The following is a 20,511-nucleotide window of genomic DNA, read 5'->3' on the forward strand; positions in this document are numbered from 1 at the left end:
CGGAGCACCAGCCGTCCGATGTTCGTCTTTCCGTCTGTCTCTTCGCATCGCTCTGCTTTTTTTCTCGTTTCCTAGTCTTCCTCCGCATCTCCAGCTTCGTTTCTTCAAATGTCTCTCTCTGTCTCCACGCCCAGGTTCTTCCGCGTAGCCTAGCTTCCGTGTGCACCGCACTGGCCTTTTTTTCCAGCCGGGGTGTCGAGATTCCGGTGCCGGAGGTCAAGCTGCACCGCGACTTCTTCTCCGTTTCCCTGCAAAACACTGTCTTCTTGGCATGCACTTCCTTGCCTCGCAGCTTTCAGTTTCGCGACAATGCCTCAGTTTCGCTTTCTACCCGTCTGACTTGCATCAGCGAAGCGTGTCTTTTCGATGCCCACCACTCTGCTCCGCGGAGTGCCGGTTTTTCGAGTTCGCCACGATGACGCCGTTCCTCCGGCGGCAGCGCCGTAGCGGGCGCGTGCCCGTCTCTCTTCTAACCTCTGTTCTTCTCTCTCTTCTCTACTGCTGCACATCATTGGGGCCCTCGGCGCCGTCTCCCCGGTTCTCCTCTCAAGCCGCTGCTTCTGGCGAGAGCTCCTCGGCCGCTCCTCTCGTCTCGCTCAAAGATGTCGCTGCGCTCTACAGGGAGGGCGGCCAGCCGGTGTTTTTCGAAGGCAGTTTGCTGCCGGGAGATACTTCCACCGCGGCGCCGCAGACGCTGCAGGTGGACGTCAGTCTCACGAGCCTCGACGCCTTCTCCGCGCTCAAGGCCTTTCTCGCGGAGAAGGAGCCTTCAGAAATCGAAGATTTCCTTTTGCAGCAGATCCCCCTCTCGCTTTCGTCTTCCGCATCGTTTCCGCTCTCCTTCTTCCTCCGCGCGGACGTCTTCGCCTCAGCGCCGCCGCTGCTCTTCGCCCGCGTGGAGGGGCGCTCAGACCCCGCAGGCAGCGCCCAGGGCTTTGCTCAGGTCGAGAGGCCCGCAGAGAGGACTGCAGCCCCGAAAGTTCTGGAAGAGTACGACGGCGCCTCGGTGTGCAGCTGGCTCTCCCGCTCGTCTCTGAAGGACGCCCCCCACATTTTCGCCACTTCGCTTCTGGTGCCTCTCTCCCTCTCGTTTCCCTCGCTCGCTGCGGAGAAAGCGGCGCTGTCTCCTCTCCTGGCCTCTGCATCGGCGGCGAGCGAGCAGAAGGACTCGAAGACCGCCGTGCACGACGAGGCGCAGCAAGCGAAGGGGGCGAGGGGCGCGCCCGTGGAAGACGCGGATCGCAAGCGGCTCGCTGAGCTTCTGCAGCAGGCGCTGAAAGAGGCAGACCGAGAAGCGCAAACAGCAGCCGCGTCGCCGACCGTCGGCGGCTGGACGGAACCTGTCGTTCCGCGTCCCGTCCAGCTCTCGCTGTCGGAGGAGGACATTCGAGCCGGCAGCCAGGCCCTCGTGCAGCCGGCAAAGACTTTGTCTCTTGCGGTGTCGCTGCCCCTTGTGACTGAAAGCGGCGAAAAAGAGCTGGCACCCAGCCGCCCGGGAGAAGGAGACTCTCTGTTGGCCTCTGTGAACCGGGCCTTCGGCTTGGCTGCGTCTGCAGGCCAGTTCGCCCCCCAGAAAGTGCTCCTTGTGCTCTCGCTGCTGCCATCGTCTCCCGGTCTCAGTGGCCTCTCCACGCAAGACGCGAAAGACAGAGATGAAGGCGCCAAGAGAGATAAAGAGTCGCCGCAGGCAACTGTCTCACCAGCATGCGCTCATCTCGGTACGAATCCAACTCTGGTGAAGAGCATGATGAACATGGACTGGGCTGCCGCGACTTCGGCGCAGCTACCGGCGGGCAGGGGGCCGTCCCCCGTGAACGAGGTGTACGTACAGTTGAATGGCGAAGGAGCTGAGTCTGGAGCAGGCGCGGTTGACGTCTCCGTCGCACCGGACGCGAGGGGCATGGCGTTAGTTCATCTGGAAGTTGGATCGAATGCGAACGCGGGAGCGGCGGGAGACCGCAACTTCTTGGCTGCCGACAACGGAAGACACGAAACAGACACAAGCGACCAGGATACGCACGAAGCGCGGGATGGAAGCACCGCCGCACAGCCAGGCACTCTCGTCTTCGCGGAGCTCGATGACGCTTCACCGGCCGAAACGCCACAAGTTCTGATCTGCCTCAAAGCGCAGGGGGGCTGCAGAGGTGAGAAGGCTCTTCGACGGTGATTGACGCCGTCTGAGGCGACTCAGAATGTACTCACTCCTGACGGAGGACTGGGGAAGCGCAGGATACATTCCGGTTTGGTCGGCCCTGTGTGTGCGGCCGCTGTAGCGATCTCCTGTCCAGTCTTTGGCTTCTCAGTCCCCGTTCCCTTGGCTCTTTTTCTTTCGGTTGGGTTGAGTTTCATCAGTCAGCAGTGACGTTGCTGCTTCCTTCGCGTAGGTATCGTGACTGCCCTCTCAAGAATTCGCATGCCGCGAGCTTTTTTTCACCGCGATTTTTCGAGTGTTTTCAGTCTCCGCCTCAAGAAGCCTCTCTTGTCGTTACCCTCCTTTGCGTGTTGTCCTTTCTGGCGCAGCATCTTGAGTCTTGGTGTTTCGCCCTCCTTTCGCACGGGACGATCGTGTTCGGTTTTCCTCTCTTCTCCGCGTAGGCATTTTCGACTTCCTTCCGCCGCCTTTCCAGAGCAGGGGCGCGCTGCCGGCAGCTTACCGCGCCTCCCTCGTGCTCTATCAGCAGGCACGCGAGGCAGCGGCGACTTCTTTCTTCTCTCTTCGTCCCCGTCGCCAGTGGCTCCTTCCGCTCTGTCTTTTACCCGCGGCGAGCGGGGACTCTGCAGGCCCAGTCGCTCACCTCCTCCTCTTGTTTCCGCCAAGCACGCTAGGGGAGGCCGCGACGCTCCGTTTTGGCGCGCTTCTTCCGCGCGTCCTCGGCACCGAGACTAAAGACACGCGAGTCCCGGCGTCTCCTTCGGCCACCCCAGCACCTCGCGACGCGTTATCGCCTTTCGCGGCCTCGCCCTCCGCCTCGCCTTCCCCCTCGCCTTCTCCCTCGCCTTCCTCGCTGCTGTTTGGTCTCTTTCCAGCTCCGCCTTCCTCCCTTGCAGGCGCGCCTTCCGCGCCTCTCCCAAACGCTCCCCACGCCTCGCTCGCGCCCGCGTATTCGCCCGGCGGCGCTTCGCTGGCTGCGGGCCCCGCCTCGCCCTCCGCCCTGGCTCCGCCTGCGGCCGCCGGGTCGTCTTCCGCGCCGGCCGTCGGTTCTCCAGCGTCCTCTCCGTCGCCAGCTCCTTCGCAGCCGCCGAGTTTTTTCTGGCTGCTTCTGCTGTTCGTCATTTCCTCGGCTGCCATGTTGACGGCCATCAAGTTGGTGCTCTACATGGACTCTGCGACGCGCAACCGCCCAGGGAACTCCTTCCTGCTGCCGTCGCTTTTCCCCGTCGAACTCGAGAGCGGCAGCAGACGAATGGAGGGCGCGGAGGGCGAGGGAGACCCCGCGACCGGCGCCGCCGTGCGCGCCGCGCCGCGCTTCCACGACTCCGGCCGAGAGATCGGCGAGGCGCGCGCCTGGCAGAACCTCGCGCTGTGGGCGGCAAGTCGCGAGAGCGACCCCACTCCCGCCTGCGAGAAAAACGCCGAGGACCAAACTTTTGCGTTTCCGCTGGCGAAGAACGTTCTTGAGCGGCCCTTTCGGTGCGCCACCGCCGCCTCGCGCCTGATGGAGGCCTGGTGCACAGACAGCTCAACGGGACTCGAGCCACGCGAGAGCGGCGCCGCGCGTTTCCTGCCCCAGGAGCCTGAAGAGGGTCTGTGGGTCAGGAGGGGGGCGGAAGGGGGATGCGGCGGGGGCGCGCGAGGAGGAGACGACTTGGTCTGTTTGCCGAGTAGGGAGAAGAAGGCGAAGAGCGGCGGGTCGCAGCTGCTCGTGGAGCTGCAAGAGACGACGCAGAAGAGCTTCAACTTCCTCTCGAGCCTCTACGGGGCGGGCGCCGCGCGAACTGCGCAGACCGAGTTCTCGCCTCAGGCCCTGCGAGACCTCGGCCTGAAGCTGGCGGCGGACACTACCCCCCCCAGCAAGCTCTGGGGCGAGGGCGCCGACTGGTCCGCGCCCGGCTGGTCAGCGGTCTTCCCTTCAGAGGACGAGAAAGATGCCGCGGAGGGGGAGCGGGGGACAGCCGGCGCAGAGGCGCGCGACGCGAGCGCCGCAGCGAAGACGCGGGGCGGCGCGGACAAAGCGGAAGCCGCGCTGTTTGACACGCTCTTCACCGACCTCAAGGGCGCGCCGGCCGCGAAGAAGCCTCAAAGCAGAGAGATGGAGCCGACGCGAACGGGCACCTGGCGGGAGAAGGAGTCCCTCGCGAGCACCTTTGGCGGAGACGAACACGACGAGTAAGCCGCGCGAAGCTCAGTGCACTTCACATGATCCTGAAAGCGCAAGAGAACTTAGATCTGGTAAACAAAGACATCCTGTGACGATTAGGCTTGCCATTCCCTCGGGCACTGAGATTTTCAACTGGCTGGGCACCTATATGGCTAGACAGTTCATGCTGATTCCATCGACGGAGAGAGGCGCGCATGCCGCCCCCTCCGCGAAGCGTGAGGGTAGCTAGACAAGCAGCGTTGTCATGAGAAAGCTTCCCGTGATATCTCTCGTTGGGCACTGCGTGGCCTCTGCACGGCTTCAACCGGTGACTTTTGTAGCACTACGCCTTTCCGCCTGGCGCTTCCTCCCTCGCGTTTTCCCTTTCTTCCACGGGGGGGAGGGGGGGCTTTCTGGGTCTTCTGCGTTGCTTCTTAGCGTGGTGTGCGGGGAGGCTGCGCGTTTGCATCGGCTCGGCGTGTGCTCTCTGCTTTTCAGACTTTCTTCCTTCTCCGACCTCACGCCGTCCTTCTACGACCCGCTGGCGACCCCGAGCCACAGCGGCGCGTGGGGAGCTGCTCGCGCGGAGCGCAGCACGCCGCCCTGCTTCGCAGACGAAGCCGAGCAGCCTTTGGGCGCATGCGCCGCCGTTTTCCAGCGCAACGCGCCGCCGTCTCGCGCCGAGAAGAGTCCCTCCTCAGCCGACGGCGCCAGTGCGGCGACGCGCCCGACGCGCGGCGGGGGGGGGCGCCCGGAGGGGCGCGCGCACTCGTCACGCGAAGAAAGCGAGAGAGAGGAGGAAGAGGAGGGCGACACGAGAGAGCGGCAAAGCTCCGGCGCGCATGCCAGCCGCGAGGCAGGGATGTCGAGTGCACCGAGTTTGCTGGGCTGCGCGGAAGGACCCGAGACGCAAAGGCTTCTGGGGGAGGTCGGAGACGAGGAGGGCGGCGCGGAGATGGGCGCTTTTGAAGCCTCACAGGGTGGGGATTGCCTCGCGCAGGACCGGTCTTGCAGGACCTGGCGAGCCGTCGCCCCCCTGGGGGATCCCCTGGGTCCGTACGAAGTGACCTACCGAGGAGACAGCGCCCTGGTGGAAGTCGCAACTACAGAAGCAGACGAAGATGATGACCGCAGCGGACAAGAAAGGCTGCTGCTCAGGTGCTTCCCCGATGAACTCTAGCCACGTGCGCCAGCGGGGCGAGCGCACGGAAGAAGAGGGAAAGCAGCCGCGAGAACGCGCCCGCGGCGAAAGCTCCTTCAGCCGCGACCTATGCGGGTGCCTGGGGGAGGCAGAGGGGGGGCGGGGGGGGGGGGGGGGGTTTCGTATGGCCCTTTAGAAAGGCAGAGAGAAGGGAGGAGTGAGTGCGGTGCATGTGAGTGCGCAGGCCTGACCACCAATGAGGCTTTGCGTACCTCTCTTCCTCCCCCCCCCCGGTCTCATGTTGACGCGGAGACTTTCTGTAAAGCAGTCTTTTTTCGTACGTGTGGCGCTGTCGGCCGTGTAGCTGACCTCTGAGTCACCAAACAGAGTACTTTTCAGCGCACGCAACTCGAACGGGACACATCTTTGCTGCCTGGCGCAAGTTCCTTGAGCGCGGCGTCGGGTGTTCAGAGGTGCGCAGACTCGCGCTTTTCAGCCACGTCTACAGGGCAGCCGAAACAAAGCCCCAGGGCGCCTCAGGAAGCCTGGCGGGAGGCTGTGGCACGAATCATGAAAAAAACGCTCTTTGACTGCTGTCATCACACTCCGCATTTGTAGTGCCCACCTCTACAAATGCAGCGGCCACTAGCAAGATTGAGCGTCGCCGGCTGCGACGAAGGGGGCTGGACTTTGACACTTTTTTACTAGAAGAGTTAATCGAAAATCTACTCTAGGCTTTTCAGGAGCTCCAAAGGCACGCCGGAATCCGCTGCAGTGGCGCGTGTTCTACTTCGGGCTTCGTTCCTCTCGTTAAAGCCCATGTGCATAATTAGAGTCTCGTAGGCCCACGGCACGCATGGTGCGTACCTTCCGAAGACCAATTCAGTCTCCTATCTAGATCCTGGTTACCAGTCTACTCACGTGGAGTTGATAGAGGTATGTACGGGTCCCGCCTTCTGGCTGCCAAGCCAGGGAGTGCGTTTTTTGAGGCGGAACCGAGTTATGGGTCAGGACCTGGTGAGGCTTTCGAATATAGTCGTCTGAATGCGCTCATGCATCGTTTACTATAATGCATATTCGACAGTCTGCAGCCTCTGGCCTGCCCTATCCATGGCGTGTGCCGAAGATGCCGCCGCACGGTACGGAGGGATGTCGCAGGGCTTTTTTCAGGAGCCGAAGTGGCAACGGCGCTTCCAGCGACAGCAGCGGAGATAGGTGCCCCAGAATCAACGCACTGAAACAGAAGATGGCTGCCGGCCTGCAGCGATGGGTTCTTCTCTCTCAGGAGCTCTGTAGCCCAGTCCTAAGCCTTCGACTCCGACGTGAGCCTGCCTTGACGCCCTTCTCCTGGCATCCTTCTGACGTCGCAAGCCTGCGGCAAGTGTGTTAGAGGCAAAATTTCCCCGTAAAGTATGTGTTTGCGTCTTTACTGGCTTACTGCTGAGATTGGACGTGCTCAAGTCACGACGGCTGAAGGCACTTGTTCGTTTTTCGACTCGGCTCTTCTATTGCATGTACACCTCGTTTTTAAGCCGAGCGTTTCTTTTCTCGTTGTCTTCGCCGCGTCGTTTCTCATTTCTCCCTCCTCTCGGGGGCTGTTTGTGAGGAAAATGCGCCGTATTTTCTTTCCTGTCGTCAGCTACGGAAATGTGATGGAAAGAATGCCTTTTAAGCAGAAGGAAAGGAACTCTTGCGGTGGTCTCTGCTTGGTCTCACGACAGAAAGAGTCGCAGGTAAAATTCGGCGGAACCTCCACCGCCATCTCGATTGCATGAGAAGTTCGTTTCCCGTCTCTCTGTTGTTGTCTGGCGACGCATTCGCCTGTCCGTTTTCTTTTTTTTTCGTCTCCTTCGCTGGTTTTTTGTTTGACTCAGGATTCGTAATTCTAAAGGTGTTCTTTGTTTAGTTTCCGCTCTCGTCTTTTCGTGCTTTTTCCCGGGATTGTTGGCCCTGTCCTCCTTCGTTCTACCTGCGTTTTTTCCTCGTTGCCCCGCTTCGTCTGCACTTTTTGTCCTTCTACTTCGTCGTTGGAAAGTCCCTCTTTGTCACATCTCTCTGCTCTGCGTTTGTTCTTCGTCCGTCCGCCGTTGCCGCTCATTTCCTTCCGCTCTTCTCTGCGTCCGAGTTGTTTTCCGCACTCGCTCCCTCCACGCCTCATTGTTTCTCTCCTCGCTGTTCGTCCCATTCCTCTCGCCCTCTCTCTTTCGGCTTCTACTCATCCGTTTGGTCGTCCTCGCTCGCTCCGTCTTCTTTGTCTGCCTCCGCCTGCGAACCCGCCGCTTGCCAAGCGTAGACGCACCCTTTCTGACCTCTTTTTGACCGAGCGCGCGCTTCTCCTCGCCCCTCTCCTTCGCGTCGCGGCGTCGCATCGGCTCAGGCGAGCTCAGCGGCTTCTTCTGCGGGCGCGTGCGCGGTTGCCGCTGGAGCGTCCGCTCTCGCGCGTTTTCTGCGTCGCCCTTTCGAGGCTTCACTGGCACTTTCGAGCTCTCTCTCACTAGTGTCGCGCGCGGCTGGGCAAGATGTATAACGGCGTGGGTCTGCAGACAGCCCGCGGGTCGGGAACGAACGGCTACATCCAGCGGAACTATTCCTTTCTGCGGCAGCGCCGAACGGATTTGGCGCGGCCGGGGGAGACGCTAAAGCCGATCGTGGGGAGGAAGCCCAAGACGGCCCTGGAGCCCGATGCGAGTCTACTTCTGCACGACGAGAAGAGGAAAGTCGAGGTGAGGCTGATCGAGGAGCGGCAGGCGCTGCTTGACGAAGGCAAGGACCCGCATGTCATCGAGAAGATCATCAAAGGCATGCGGAGTCGCATGCTGAAGGACGCCGAACTCGCCTTCAGCCTCAAGCACGACGGCGTGCACTCCAGTCAGGGCCTCTTCGGCGCCTCGACCTTCGTGCGGGCGAGCGGAAAGGGCGGAAGACCTCTGCAGGCAGGCCGTGACGGCGCGCTCGGCGCGGGCGCCTCGTCGCACGCGGTCGCCGCGAAGAAGCAGGCGCAGATGACAACGGTCGCCGGCGCACTCAACATTGACGCGAGTCGCCACGAGGTGGGCCTCGCCTTCGATTTCAAGAAGCAGAAGGAACTGAAGGTGGCGCGGCAGATGGAGTGGGAAGAGCGGCGCCGCAAGATGGTGGAGGAGCGGCGTGACTTCCTCCTACAGGCCCGGAAGAAGCGAAAGGAGGAGAGAAAGAAGAGAAGAAAGCTGGAGATGCAGCAGAAAGAGGAGGAAAAAAGAAGAAAACGAGGCGTGAAAAAGGAAAACCGCGACGACTCCTCCTCAGACTCGAGCAGCAGCGACAGCAGCTCGTCCTCTTCTTCCTCCTCGTCCTCTTCTTCGTCCTCATCTTCTTCGTCCTCATCTTCAACCTCGGAGGATGAGGGACACAAACGGCACAAGAAGCAAAATGCCGTGAAGAAGCAGGTCAAGGTAGAGGAAGGCGAAGAGCGAGAAGACGAGACGCGTAGGGGCAAGGAGGAGAGGAGGGAGAGAGACGGCCGCATGGAAGAGAGAACAGACCTGCGCGATCTGAAACGCGAGGAAGAAGACATACGAGACGATCGCGCTGGAAGAGACTATGATAGCGAGAGAGACACAGTCAGAAACAGAAGGGAGGAAGAAATCGCGCGGGAGAGGAGAAGAAGAGACAGGGGAGACGAAGAGGATGGCGCCCGGGAGAGGAGGCGAAGATACAGAAGAGGCGAAGTGGACGAGGACCAGGAGAGGAGAAGAAGAGACAGGGGAGACGAAGAGGATGGCGACCGGGAGAGGAGGCGAAGAGACAGAAGAGGCGAAGTGGACGAGGACCAGGAGAGGAGAAGAAGAGACAGGGGAGACGAAGAGGATGGCGCCCGGGAGAGGAGGCGAAGATACAGAAGAGGCGAAGTGGACGAGGACCAGGAGAGGAGAAGAAGAGACAGGGGAGACGAAGAGGATGGCGACCGGGAGAGGAGGCGAAGAGACAGAAGAGGCGAAGTGGACGAGGACCAGGAGAGGAGAAGAAGAGACAGGGGAGACGAAGAGGATGGCGCCCGGGAGAGGAGGCGAAGAGACAGAAGAGGCGAAGTGGACGAGGACCAGGAGAGGAGAAGAAGAGACAGGGGAGACGAAGAGGATGGCGACCGGGAGAGGAGGCGAAGAGACAGAAGAGGCGAAGTGGACGAGGACCAGGAGAGGAGAAGAAGAGACAGGGGAGACGAAGAGGATGGCGACCGGGAGAGGAGGCGAAGATACAGAAGAGGCGAAGTGGACGAGGACCAGGAGAGGAGAAGTAGAGACAGGGGAGACGAGGAGGATGGCGACCGGGAGAGGAGGCGAAGAGACAGAAGAGGCGAAGTGGACGAGGATCAGGAGATGAGAAAAAGAGACGAAAGAGGAGAAGAGGACGAGAATCAGGAGAGGAGGAGAAGAGACAGAAGAGACGATGCCGAAAGAGATCGGGGAAGGAGAAGAGAAAGAAGAGAGGAAGATGAAGGCGAGCGGAAGAGCGAGAGAGGGAGACGCCGCGGAGGCTCTGAGGATCGGGAGGAGAGGGAGCAGGCGGCTGTAAAGAGAGAAGGGCGCGAGAGAGAACGCGAGGGCGGTGACGGAGGAGACGAGACGCGCGAGAGAGGCAGAGAGAGCAGAGACGTCCGGCGCGGAAAAGACGAGAGACAAGCGAGCCCGGAGCGGCGCTGGGAGAGACACCGAGGAGATTCTGAAGACGCGGCTAGTCGCCGCTCGCCCGACACCGCCGGTGAGCGCCGAGGAAGCCGAATGGAGAGGGAGGGTCGGTCTGATGGGCAGAGAAGAGAGGAAGAGAGAGACAGAAGGAGACGGAGAGCGGACTGCGAGAAGCGCGATGGAGATGCTGAGGAGCCCAGAGGTCCTCGAGCGCGGACAGAGCGGAGCGGCGAGGAGAGTGAGGCGGCAGCCCCGCGTCTCCTGCCCGTCAAGCGCGAGCCCGAGGAGGAATCCGATGACCGGAAGAGGAGACGAGAGCGAGACGACGTGTCACCCGTGCGCGGCGAAGGACGAAAGAAAGCGCGAGCGGAAGACGGGGACGCATCCAGGTCGGCGTCCGAGCATGCAGAGTAGCGACGCATGCGATGCAAGGCGACTGAGAAAAAGTCCGCAGTTTTCCAAAAAGCAGAGGACACGCACCGGATGCAGAGGAGCTGTGACTTGGCCAAAGAGCGTGTGCACCGAGGGAGGAGAGGCGCCCCGTCGGGCGACGCCGAGCCTCACACGAAGAAAGACAAGCCGCGCCAGCGAGCGGGCGGGGTCGCGAAGGCGCGACAGCGTTTTGTAGAGGATGTTTTTCCCCTCGTCGCCTCGAGGCGCAGGACATGTGGAGATGTCGGCTGCTTCCGCTTTCTTTTCTCGCGACGGGCATGTGTTTTCCAAACTCTGTGTGGCGCGGTTTCCGTGTCTGCTGCACTCGCGTGTCTTCTCGTTCCTCTATCCTGTAGCTTCCCCGCGGGCCTAAGCTCGCTGCACTCGAACCAGACACCGCTGCTTTGCTTACGCGCTCTCCGTCGCACTCAGCCATCAAATCGTAGAAGACTCGTGGGGCTAGCGCGTAGCCGGCCTCAGCAGAGGCAGCGCTGGCTGCCGCGGAAGCCGCTCAGTCGTGTCGCAGAGGCCTGCGGCGGACCACAGAACGCGCGACTGTACCCCTGATGCGAGGGAAAATGCAGTGAAAACGAAAAGTGCTGCAAAAAGAGAGCGTGTGTCTCCAGCGCCACGTCAGAATACGGGCTAGAGAGACTGCGGCCGTTTCGGAGCCCGGTTTCTCACAACAGCGTGCGGGGGCTTGACCTCCTGTGTGTTTGAACTCGCAGGAAGTGTCTTGCCGTAGGGCGAGACACCGTGAAACGTTTCGAATGCACTCCAGTCGTCAACGAATTCGCCGGCGGAAGGCATGTGCGCACTACGGCAGCGGAGGTCTCAGGCAGCCGATGTGCTGTTTGCGCACACGCCTCCGCCCCGTTGCCCTTGTCTGTGTCTGCATACATATACCCGAGTGCAGCAGGCAGGCCGGAGCGCTCGCGCAGTTACTTCCCGCGGCGTGTGTCTGTTGACGTATAGATATGTAGGGACACGGGCTGGTGCACTGGACGCTCGATTCACGCAGCCGCGTCTGCATGCCCTCCACGAGGATAAGGGACGTGCACATAGATATATATATGTAGCTAGATATAGATATATATGTAGCTAGATATATAGAAATACGAGCATACAATTCTGTATACGTATATTTATGTGTATGTAAGTGTGTGTCTGCCGGTGTATACCTGCGTGTCACGCATTAGCGGACTATGTAGGATTTTTTTTCGAATCTGCCGCGGAGCACTGTGCGTGTCGTTGGTGACTCCCTAGACCACGACTGATCTCATCCGACGAAGTCACCAGCGCGGGCGGCGGTTCCTCTCTTTGATGAGCGGAGGGGGCCGCCGGCATGTCTCGCCCTCTCAGTGTGCACAGCAAGTTGTTTTTCACGCAGGGGTCGAAAACTTCCCCAGCTCCCGGGCAGATGCGTTCGCCAGGTTCGATGTGGATCGCCTTCAAAATCCTGCAGCCGCACCTCTGCTTCGACTTCAGGTCGCTGTCTTTCTACAAGGATGATGAAAGGATTTCGCCGCCGGGGCTCCGCAGGACAAGGCTGTCGAGCGAGCTAGCTGCGCATGCAGCAGCAGACTTCGTGCCGGCATGCAGTGGCGGCGAGTCTGCATGCACGCGCCGTCTCGCCAGGCGTGCTGCGCTCGTGCTGTGTCTTGATCGCGTTACATGGGCGAATCCACATACATGAATGAAGGCGAGGACCACGTGCACTCCCTGTCTCCTGCTCTGTTTAGTTCATTCTTCTTGGTTTATCAGAGGAGACAGTCTCGCCGAAAGGCCACAGAGAGTTCGAAGCCAGCCCCGCGAGGGTCCTCGCTGGACGGGCACCGACTCGCTGTCTCTGTTTTTCTCGTCCTTTTTCCCATTTTCCTTCAGTCGAAATGTTTTCTCTTCTTTCGGGGGAAAGGAGCGGCCGCCTCGCTTCTCCCTTTCCGTCCTCTGCGTCCCTCGGCGCGTGTGTCTGTCTCTTCTTTCTGGTCTGCACGGCCTCCGCTCGACAGAGTGTCTCTGTCGCGCCTCCACGGTCGCCGACGGCCCTGAGGACCGGCTGGGAAGCGGGTCTCCAGCCCCAGAGTTTCGGCTGTTTTTCTCTTTTTTCTTCCCTTACCTCTCTGTCTTCTCCTCTGGGCTCCCTTGCTTCTTCCCACGATGCTGTCGCACACTGGGCGTCCCTTTGCCCTAGCTGCCCGTCTCCGCTGTCTTGCTCGCCCTCGCCGTCTCTCTCCCCTTCGTCCCCTCCGCCTCCTTCTTCTTTGCTGTCTTCTCCTCGTACTGGTCTTTCGGCGGCCCCTGTTTTGTATCCTGTTCTTTCTTCCGCCGTCTCTGCGTCAAAAGGGGGAGGAGGGCGCGCCGACACGCCCGCGATCTGCGCCAGCCACCGAGGACAATCAGAAGAAAGGCACGCAGAAGCGGAGACTCGGCCTTCGTCTGAACGGACAGGAGAGCCCCTGGCGTCTTGCGCCTTCCCCTCTCCCCGAAGACGGAGTTCTCTTTTCTCTCCTCTGTCTGCCGCCGTGAGCACTTCCTCGCTCGGCGCCTTTTTTTCCACCTTCTCATGCCCCGTCAAGAGAGCGCACAAAGCGGAAAGGTCAAGCGACGAGGCCCAGAGACCGAAGCAAAACAGCCTCACTTTCATGTCGCCTCTGTCTCTGTCGCTCCCTCCCCCCGCTTCAGGCGAACTTTCGAAATCTGTGTCTTCGTCGTCGACCTTCCTAGCCTCTGCGGCGGCGGATTCTCCCACAGTGCAGGCCCCTCCCCCGTGCTTCCACGCCCCGTCTGCGCTTGGCTTCGCGTCTACGTCTCCGTTTTTGTCTTTGCCTCTGGCTTCACACGTTCGAGGCTCTTTCGCCTCTCCTGCGTCTTCCTTCGCGCGTCGTCGGGCGCCTTTTTTTTCGCGCCCTCGCTCTTCATCTCTCCGCTTCGGCGCGCCGCCGCCTGCCTCGTCCCCGCTGTCTCAGCCGTCCCTGTCTTTTCTTTTTTCTGCGTCTCCTGCTTCCTCCGCAGGCGCGCCCGAGTGCAGAGAGCGCTTTGCTCAGTCTGGCGCAGAGGAAGTCGTGTCTCTCCCTCCGGGCGAACTCGCGCCGGTGTCGTGGAAAGATGTGAAGGAGACAGTCGAGGGCCCCCCGAAGCCTCCGCTCCTTGTAAGTCAACCGTATCCGCAACCAACTGGAGAGTCAGCTCAGCAAGACACTCCCTATACATATATAGGTATAAGTATTCGTGTATATTCATGCATAGATGCGTATGTGCATATAGATATCCATCTGTTTCTCAAAATGTTTGCGGGCCTAGCTAGCTAGGCCTCTGCCCACGGGGGAGGCACCGGGATCAGCTTAGCCACGGCGGAGCCGCTGTCTCTCCTCTGACTCAGCTCGGCTTGCGGCGCGCGGAGGTGAGCGTCCCCCCCTCCCCCCCGCGTAGGGGTCAAGCTTCAGGGTTGGCGTCTAGCTGCATTTTCTTCGGTCTTGCGGCGTTCGGCTCGCTTCCTGCGGCGGCGTCTCGTGCCGCGGCCCTGAGGCAGGTCGCAGGACGCTGTGCCTCTCTGCTTGTCTCTCGTTCCGCCGGCTCTCGCGCTTCGCATGTCGCTCCATTGTCGCTTGCGCGCTTTTCGCTTTCAGGTGACGCCAGACGGGCAGTTCGACCCAGACCGCCCCAAGCCCGCCACGCCCTTCGGCAACCTCGTAGCGCTCGACGCCGCCTCTTCGCTGCTTGTGCAGCTTCCCCACGCGCTGCCTGAGGGGGGGGCCGACCGCCCGCCGCCGCTGCGGAGGCGGGCGGTCGGCCCCCCCCCCGCCGCCGCGGAGGCAAGCAGAAGCCCCGCCACAACCTCCGCGGCGGAGCCCAGCGGAAGGAAAGCGAGCGACGCGGGCGCCTCTGCAGAGGGCAGCGGAGGAGCTGCGGCGGCGGACGCGCATGAGGAGGAGGGGGGGCGGCGGCGCCGGATGCCCGAAGATCTGACGCTCCTGGATGTGCAGGAGGCGGAGGGCGGCGCGTGGGTGAAGGGGAAGTGGCTGAGCGACGAGGAGATTGACCGGGCGATCGCCGAGGGAGAGCAGCGGATTCGGCCTTTAGTCGGTGAGCTGCACAGCTCACGCTGGGGCAGAGGCGCAGAGGCGCAGCGCCCGCGCCCCGCCCTCTGGGCCTCGCAGCCGGAGGCCTCGGATCTGGGGGGAGGGGCGGCTGCAGCTGTTGCACGCGGCAGAAAGCCTTCCCTCGCCCGTGCGTGCGAGACGCAAGACGCGCACGCGGACTCTTTTGGAGTTTCATGCAAGCGCTTCGACTTATGCGGGGGCGACTTCGGTGCGACCGAGCACAGCCAGACTCTGCGGGCTTCTGCGGGGCTTGAGCGGAGGGAAAGAAGTCGAAAGGGGAAGGTCGCTGCCCGCGCGGGAGTGCTTCGCGAGGAAACCGAAACAAAGCAGAGGTGCCTCGGCTATGAATCAGCGTGCACAGATGCAGATGCATGCCCATACTTTCCACGTGCCGATATATCTAGAGCGAGGGTGCTCGCCGCAACGAAGATCCAGTACCGCTTCTACGTGTGCGCGTGTGCGATTATATGCATATATATATATATATATATGTTTCTATCTACTTATATATCCAGGCAAAAGCTTGAGTTTATGTGTATCCGTGACGTCTTCCCGCTGGGGAGTTGCGGTGACGTGGGTGCTAGCGATCCGGGGACTGATTGTTTTTCTCTCTGTGCATGCGCGCTCCGGTGGCGTTTCTGCTCTAGAGGAATTCCAAGGCGAGCTGGCTGACCGAGAGAGGGAGCGGCTGGAGCGCGAGGAGGCTGAGGAGCACCCGCACTTCACCGACGAGCAGATCGACAGGTAAGCGGACGTGGAAGCCTTTCGATTTTTTTAAACTGAGGGGAAAGTCATTTTGCGTCGATCGCCCATGCGTTTATACTCTCCGGTCACCTTGTATGCGCATGCTGATTTTTGCTACTTAAATGGTTTTTTTCAATAATTGTTTTTAAATCGGAGATCCATTGCGGCGGTGCCAGCAGCTTTGCTTGCTGAGTCCCCCACAGCTTTCTGTTCCGTGCCTCTGACGCTCCGTTGGTTCACTCTCTTCCCTGTGTGCTGCGTCGATTCTGCCTCGTCTGCGAGTCTTTCGCTGCAGGATGGATATTTTTGAGTTGAAAGAGGAACTGCGGCTGAGAGGCTACCGCACTGGCGGACCCGTCGACGCCGTGCGCTTGCGGTAAGGCTCTCCCTCGGCACACAGGCAATCGGGTTATATTCGAGGCGATGCCTTGACCTCGCACCGCGCCCCGCCCGCGTAGCCACGCGGATCAGCGCTCAAAGAACGTTTCTGAGCCGCATGTGAGCCGCGTCCAGGGATCGGTGGCGGCTGCAGGCGCTTCAGGCGTGCACTCGCGTTCGGACATGTTTGTTTCTGCAGCTTGAAGCAAGCAGTCCGCGACGGCCCGCGTGTGTTCGAGGAGGGTACGCAGGAAGAGTACCCTGACAACCCCCTCGCGCAGTCCTTCATCGAAGACTCCCAGCGAGCTGTTCACACTTACCAAGCCGCGGTACGGCGCGAGGGGAAGTGCACCCGCGGGTCGGCGAGGCAGGCGGGGGCAGGGATCTCGTGTGGCGGTCGTTTGCATCTCCCAAGAAAATGTGTTGTAGGCCCTACAGTGCTGAAGAGGAAGCTCGCTATCAGACACAGACTGCTACGTGGCACGGGCGACATTAGACTGGCAGCTACAGCGGAAAGAGAGGAAAAGTGGAAGCCAAGAGGGCGAGCCGAGGCTCAAAGAGAGCCCACGCCGAAGCGAAGGCAAGGGGGATCGAAGGAAAGGGGATGCAGCTGAGCGTTCAGAGTTCAGCCCTGGGACTCAGCGGGCAGAGACCCTGCGGATACGGGAAAGGGAGCGCAGGCAAAGTAATGCATCAGCGTGGGGGTGTCGCAACTGCGGGTTGTGGAATGAAGACATCGGCTGCATGACCGGACGGAAGACGATGCGCCGCGTAGACGGGGACTGAAGCCGCGAAAACGCTGCGGAAATGAAGGCGGCGTGGCGGACGAAGAGCATCGACGCGGACCGCAGCGGCCTGTAGTCTGCCACCAAGCAGAAACCAGTCGAGGTATCGCGGAGAACAACACGCGGTTGCGCGAGGTCAGAAGCCGCTCTTACAGCGAGGCGGCGGCCCGTGGCTGTTTGCAGTTTCACACGCACATGTTTCCAGATTGCGCTGGCGCGCCCGCGCCCGGTTTTTGTTCTCAGCTCGAAGAGATTTCCAAGCCTGTCGAGAATCCTGCAGACCCCGCGCAGGTGATTCGAAGGTGGATTGCGCGGACAGAGCTCTCCAACGCCGCCGACGACCCGGTAAGGAGGCCGATCCGTAAGGTCTTGACGAATCATGTCTTCTTCTTGCGCGATTTCCTGCTTGGCACTGATTCCGCGCGTGTAGTTTGATCTTTCCTCGCGCAGCCTAAATAGCCCTTTTGCCAAAGGTGGTGCCGAGTCGACCGCTTCCAGGGAACGCCGCCACGGCATTTCATGCGGGTTACCTTTTTCCTCTCCACGTGTCTCATCCGCGCGCGCAGCCTCTCTTCGTCGCTCTTCTTGTCCCTCCGTGTCTCACCTTCGCTCTGCACACGCTCTTCGCAGCGCTGCGGCTGCGGCGCGGATAGTCTCCGCTTTCCACACCAGGTGTGCAGCGATCGCATCTTTCTTTTTTTCGGCAAGGCGATCCGATACGTCGACGCAGCGTTCGAGGCTTCGCCTCTGTGTCGCCTCAGGTGGATTACTTTCATCTCGACGCGGCGGCGACGGGGAGCGGCGCCTCCGCGGAGGACTTGGAACAGATTCAAAAAGGCGTCGACGAAGAAGAAGACCGCGAGATGACGCAAGAAGAGAAGCGAGAACTCTACGACCAACAGAGACGTGCGTCGCTGCTTCACACTCTCGGGATTCGCAAACTGTCGCAGCTCATGTGTGAGGTCTCGGACCGTCCTGCAACAAGATGTTTTCAGTTTCGATCTAGCTGGAATAGGTGGCAAACTGCTCAGATGTGCTCCCTCAACTCGCAGTCAGCTACGTCTCCTTCTTCTCGCATGCATTGCTGCTTGCCGCCGCCGTCCCGCTTCCCTACGCCCTTCTTTCATATTTTCTGTTTTTCGCAGACGATCTGATGGCGGAGACCGTGCCGAAAACCTTCCAGCCGCGAGACGACGACAGCATCGTCGCGGAGGAGCCGCTTCCACACATGGACAGTGAATGGGATGTGCGTCCCACCGACGTTTTGGTCTCAGAGGCCGCCGCGTCTTCTGTCGTAGACTCTCAGCGCACGACGAGCTGACGAGCAACTCCAGAGAGCGATTCGATTCGTTCAAAAGAGTGTGGAGTTTTTTTTGGCTCTGCAGGCCTCGCGCGTACCAGAAAAGATGCTGGTGCGATCTCAACAAAAGTCTACACGGGCCGATGCTCAATCAAAACATTTGCCGTCCGCTGTGAGGGTTGTGTGTGTATGCACCGTCCTCAGCACCTAAGCATGGCGGAACGCAAACGCCTTTATCTCGAGGGCAACCCGAACGGCGTCATCACGGAAACCGTCCGGGTAAGTTGCCTCTGCTACTAGCACGCGTCGATGACGCAGATTTCATTCTCCAGTTCGGATTTTGTTTCAAACAGGAAGTTTTGTATGAAGACTCGTCAGTTCACGGCAATTTAGAAGGCACATTCGCCGTCTAGGGTGGAAGGACCCCTAGCGAGCACGCGGGTCCGGTCCCATAGCAGTCGTTGCCAGTATTTTTCCAAATATTCGCGTGTTGTATATTTGTGCAATCAAGGACGCAACGGGCCTGCGGAAGTCGGATGCGTGTATATTGCTTGCGAACGAGAGTCTAATTTTTATGCATGCTGGTTTTTTATCGGTGCGCTCCACATGTATATATGTGTAGATATATATAATGTATCTTATTCATCCGGAGAAGTGTGGGCTTCCCTGCCCCCCCCGCCCCCCGGCTTGGCTCGGCGCCTAGTTCGCCAGGGAGGCGCGTGTGTGCTGATGGCTGCGTGAGCCTGTGGCGATCGCTAGACGCCTCGCACCAGAGGCTTTTTTCGAGTCTTGCTGAACTTAGGCGCGCGTGCAGATACATAGGTTTGGACTCGATCTCTCCAGCTTCCTCTGCATAGCCTTCCCCAGACTCGGGCTCGGCAGTGTGTCACCGGTGGCTTTTCGTTGTTCTCTGTTTGCGTCTAAACAGAGCCTCGCGGAGGGATTCTCGGTGCCAGAGGACTTCATTGGAGACTTCCTCTGTAGGCAGGGCGTCCAGCCGCCGATTCCCGTCGACGTACCGCTCAAAGACTTAACCGACCCAGCCGCAGTGTGGAACCTGGTCGAGTATCTACAGATTCAGGACCCTGCGCAAATTCATAACATGTAAGCAGAGCAAAAAGAAAAAGGAAGGTGAACCTGGCGTGTTCGCAGACGAGAGGAAGGGCGGCGGAGGCCTCAAGTGCCCGAAAGCCTTTCCTGCGCAAAACCCCAGAGCGTACAGAGACGAAGCGAGTGAGAAAATTGATAACAGAGTGTGCCAGAGAAGCCGTTGAGGGCTGAGGACTGCAGGGTCGCAGTTGTTCGCCTGCTCGGAAGTTGTGGCTTCCACAGCTGTTGATTCAGTGCAACAAACACCGGGGCTAATGGAGTACCGGGGATGCTGGGACAACATCTCGAGATTTGTGCCCATGGTACTTGGTGAGCACGTCTCGTGTGTTTTGCTGCTGCTAAGCGTGCGCTGTAGGAAGGCCAACAGCGTAGGGTGGCGTTGGCTGCCAGTGTTCTGCAGTCGCTGAAGGCGGAGGGCGCAGTGCGAAGGGGGTCCCTGCCCCCCTTCCCCCCCCCCCCCCTCTCGCTGTTCTTGTGTTCCTTTCGCGCATTGACAGTCGCAGGCAGAGCCGATGGGGCTTGCCCTCCTGCTTATTCGCGTTCCCTTCATTATCCATTATCCGTTGCGAAATCATTTTTGTGTTGTTGCCTCGAAGGTACCCGCTCGACACAATCGAACAAATTGCTGAGGAATTTGACTGCCCGATCCAACACGTGTTCGACGCATGCGAGGCTCTAAAAATCAAGTACGACACGAAATGCAAGACTCCAACCTAGTTTGATTCCCCGCCGTGGCTGCCACCCTAAACGCAAGTCACCAGATATGGGAAGATGTATGCGGCGCACGGTGTCTGCGGCCTTCATTGGCAGGCGGGACTGCGATGGTCGTGTTCATTGACAGTCACGAAAGACTTTGGAGGCCCTGGACTGCGCAGACAAATACTTTCAAAATTGGCTCCATGCCTATCACACAGTATTTATCGTCAGAAATAGTCTAGCAACAGTCCTGTATCACGTTGTCTCTAGTCGCATAGAATGATGCTGCTGAGGAGGTCAGCATCCCGAGGGTCTTTTTCAAGTGGCTGTCCGTCGGACTCTTTTTGCCGCCCGTTCCATCTTTGTTTCGCGTGGGAAGAGCTTTTGTCATTGTTTTTTCGTGTCGTTGTACGCAGTCGTTTGGTTACGGAAACCAGCTGCCTGTGTGTGGTTGTCTTTTGACAGACTCCCGTTCGGCGCGCAGTCCCGCCTCAACGTGGAATGTTACAACGCTGTGACCACGCTATTGGAGAAGATGCTCTTCCCCGACAAGAAGGACCGCGAAATGGTTGTAGAAGAAGAAATAGGATGACAGGCAGTCGCCGTGGCCGCCTTCATGTTTCACACACGCCACGCGAGTATTGCGGCGAAAGCTCAGAATACTCCCCTCTTAGATTTGCAGGCCCCCCCCCCCCCCCCCGCCGGTTCCCCGTTCGCAACGCGGAGGCTTCTACAATGGGTTGACCGTAGGTTCCTGCTTCCTGGTATTTTATCGACAAACGGATGAAGACGAGCTCATGTTTGCCGCGTCCGACGATGCTGATCTAGTGGTCTGTGATTCACCGGAACACTCTGTTCCAGCG

General features: G+C 60.0%; 4 protein-coding genes across 4 annotated transcripts; all 4 read left to right on the forward strand.

Moving 5' to 3' along the window:
- Window positions 1-415: 415 nt before the first annotated feature.
- BESB_031370 (uncharacterized protein) lies at window positions 416-5,478 on the forward strand (the record flags this gene model as incomplete). Its single annotated transcript, XM_029361805.1, has 3 exons — window positions 416-2,144; window positions 2,596-4,327; window positions 4,797-5,478. 3 exons carry the CDS (start codon window positions 416-418, stop codon window positions 5,476-5,478), a joined length of 4,143 nt encoding a protein of 1,380 aa, XP_029215272.1.
- Window positions 5,479-7,958: 2,480 nt separating this feature from the next.
- BESB_031380 (cwf21 protein) lies at window positions 7,959-10,517 on the forward strand (the record flags this gene model as incomplete). Its single annotated transcript, XM_029361806.1, has 1 exon — window positions 7,959-10,517. The coding sequence occupies one exon, from the start codon at window positions 7,959-7,961 to the stop codon at window positions 10,515-10,517; it is 2,559 nt and encodes an 852-aa protein (XP_029215273.1).
- A 1,438-nt stretch (window positions 10,518-11,955) lies between these two features.
- On the forward strand, window positions 11,956-12,231 carry BESB_031390 (uncharacterized protein; the record flags this gene model as incomplete). Its single annotated transcript, XM_029361807.1, has 1 exon — window positions 11,956-12,231. One exon carries the CDS (start codon window positions 11,956-11,958, stop codon window positions 12,229-12,231), a length of 276 nt encoding a protein of 91 aa, XP_029215274.1.
- A 193-nt stretch (window positions 12,232-12,424) lies between these two features.
- Window positions 12,425-20,240, forward strand: BESB_031400 (uncharacterized protein; the record flags this gene model as incomplete). Its single annotated transcript, XM_029361808.1, has 12 exons — window positions 12,425-13,684; window positions 14,162-14,843; window positions 15,283-15,379; window positions 15,675-15,755; window positions 15,957-16,086; window positions 16,786-16,887; window positions 17,304-17,448; window positions 17,688-17,788; window positions 18,047-18,121; window positions 18,771-18,946; window positions 19,549-19,638; window positions 20,114-20,240. 12 exons carry the CDS (start codon window positions 12,425-12,427, stop codon window positions 20,238-20,240), a joined length of 3,066 nt encoding a protein of 1,021 aa, XP_029215275.1.
- Between the last annotated feature and the right edge of the window lie 271 nt (window positions 20,241-20,511).

This window comes from Besnoitia besnoiti, chromosome XIII, assembly GCF_002563875.1.
Source record: "Besnoitia besnoiti strain Bb-Ger1 chromosome XIII, whole genome shotgun sequence".
NCBI classification, from domain to species: Eukaryota; Apicomplexa; class Conoidasida; order Eucoccidiorida; family Sarcocystidae; genus Besnoitia; species Besnoitia besnoiti.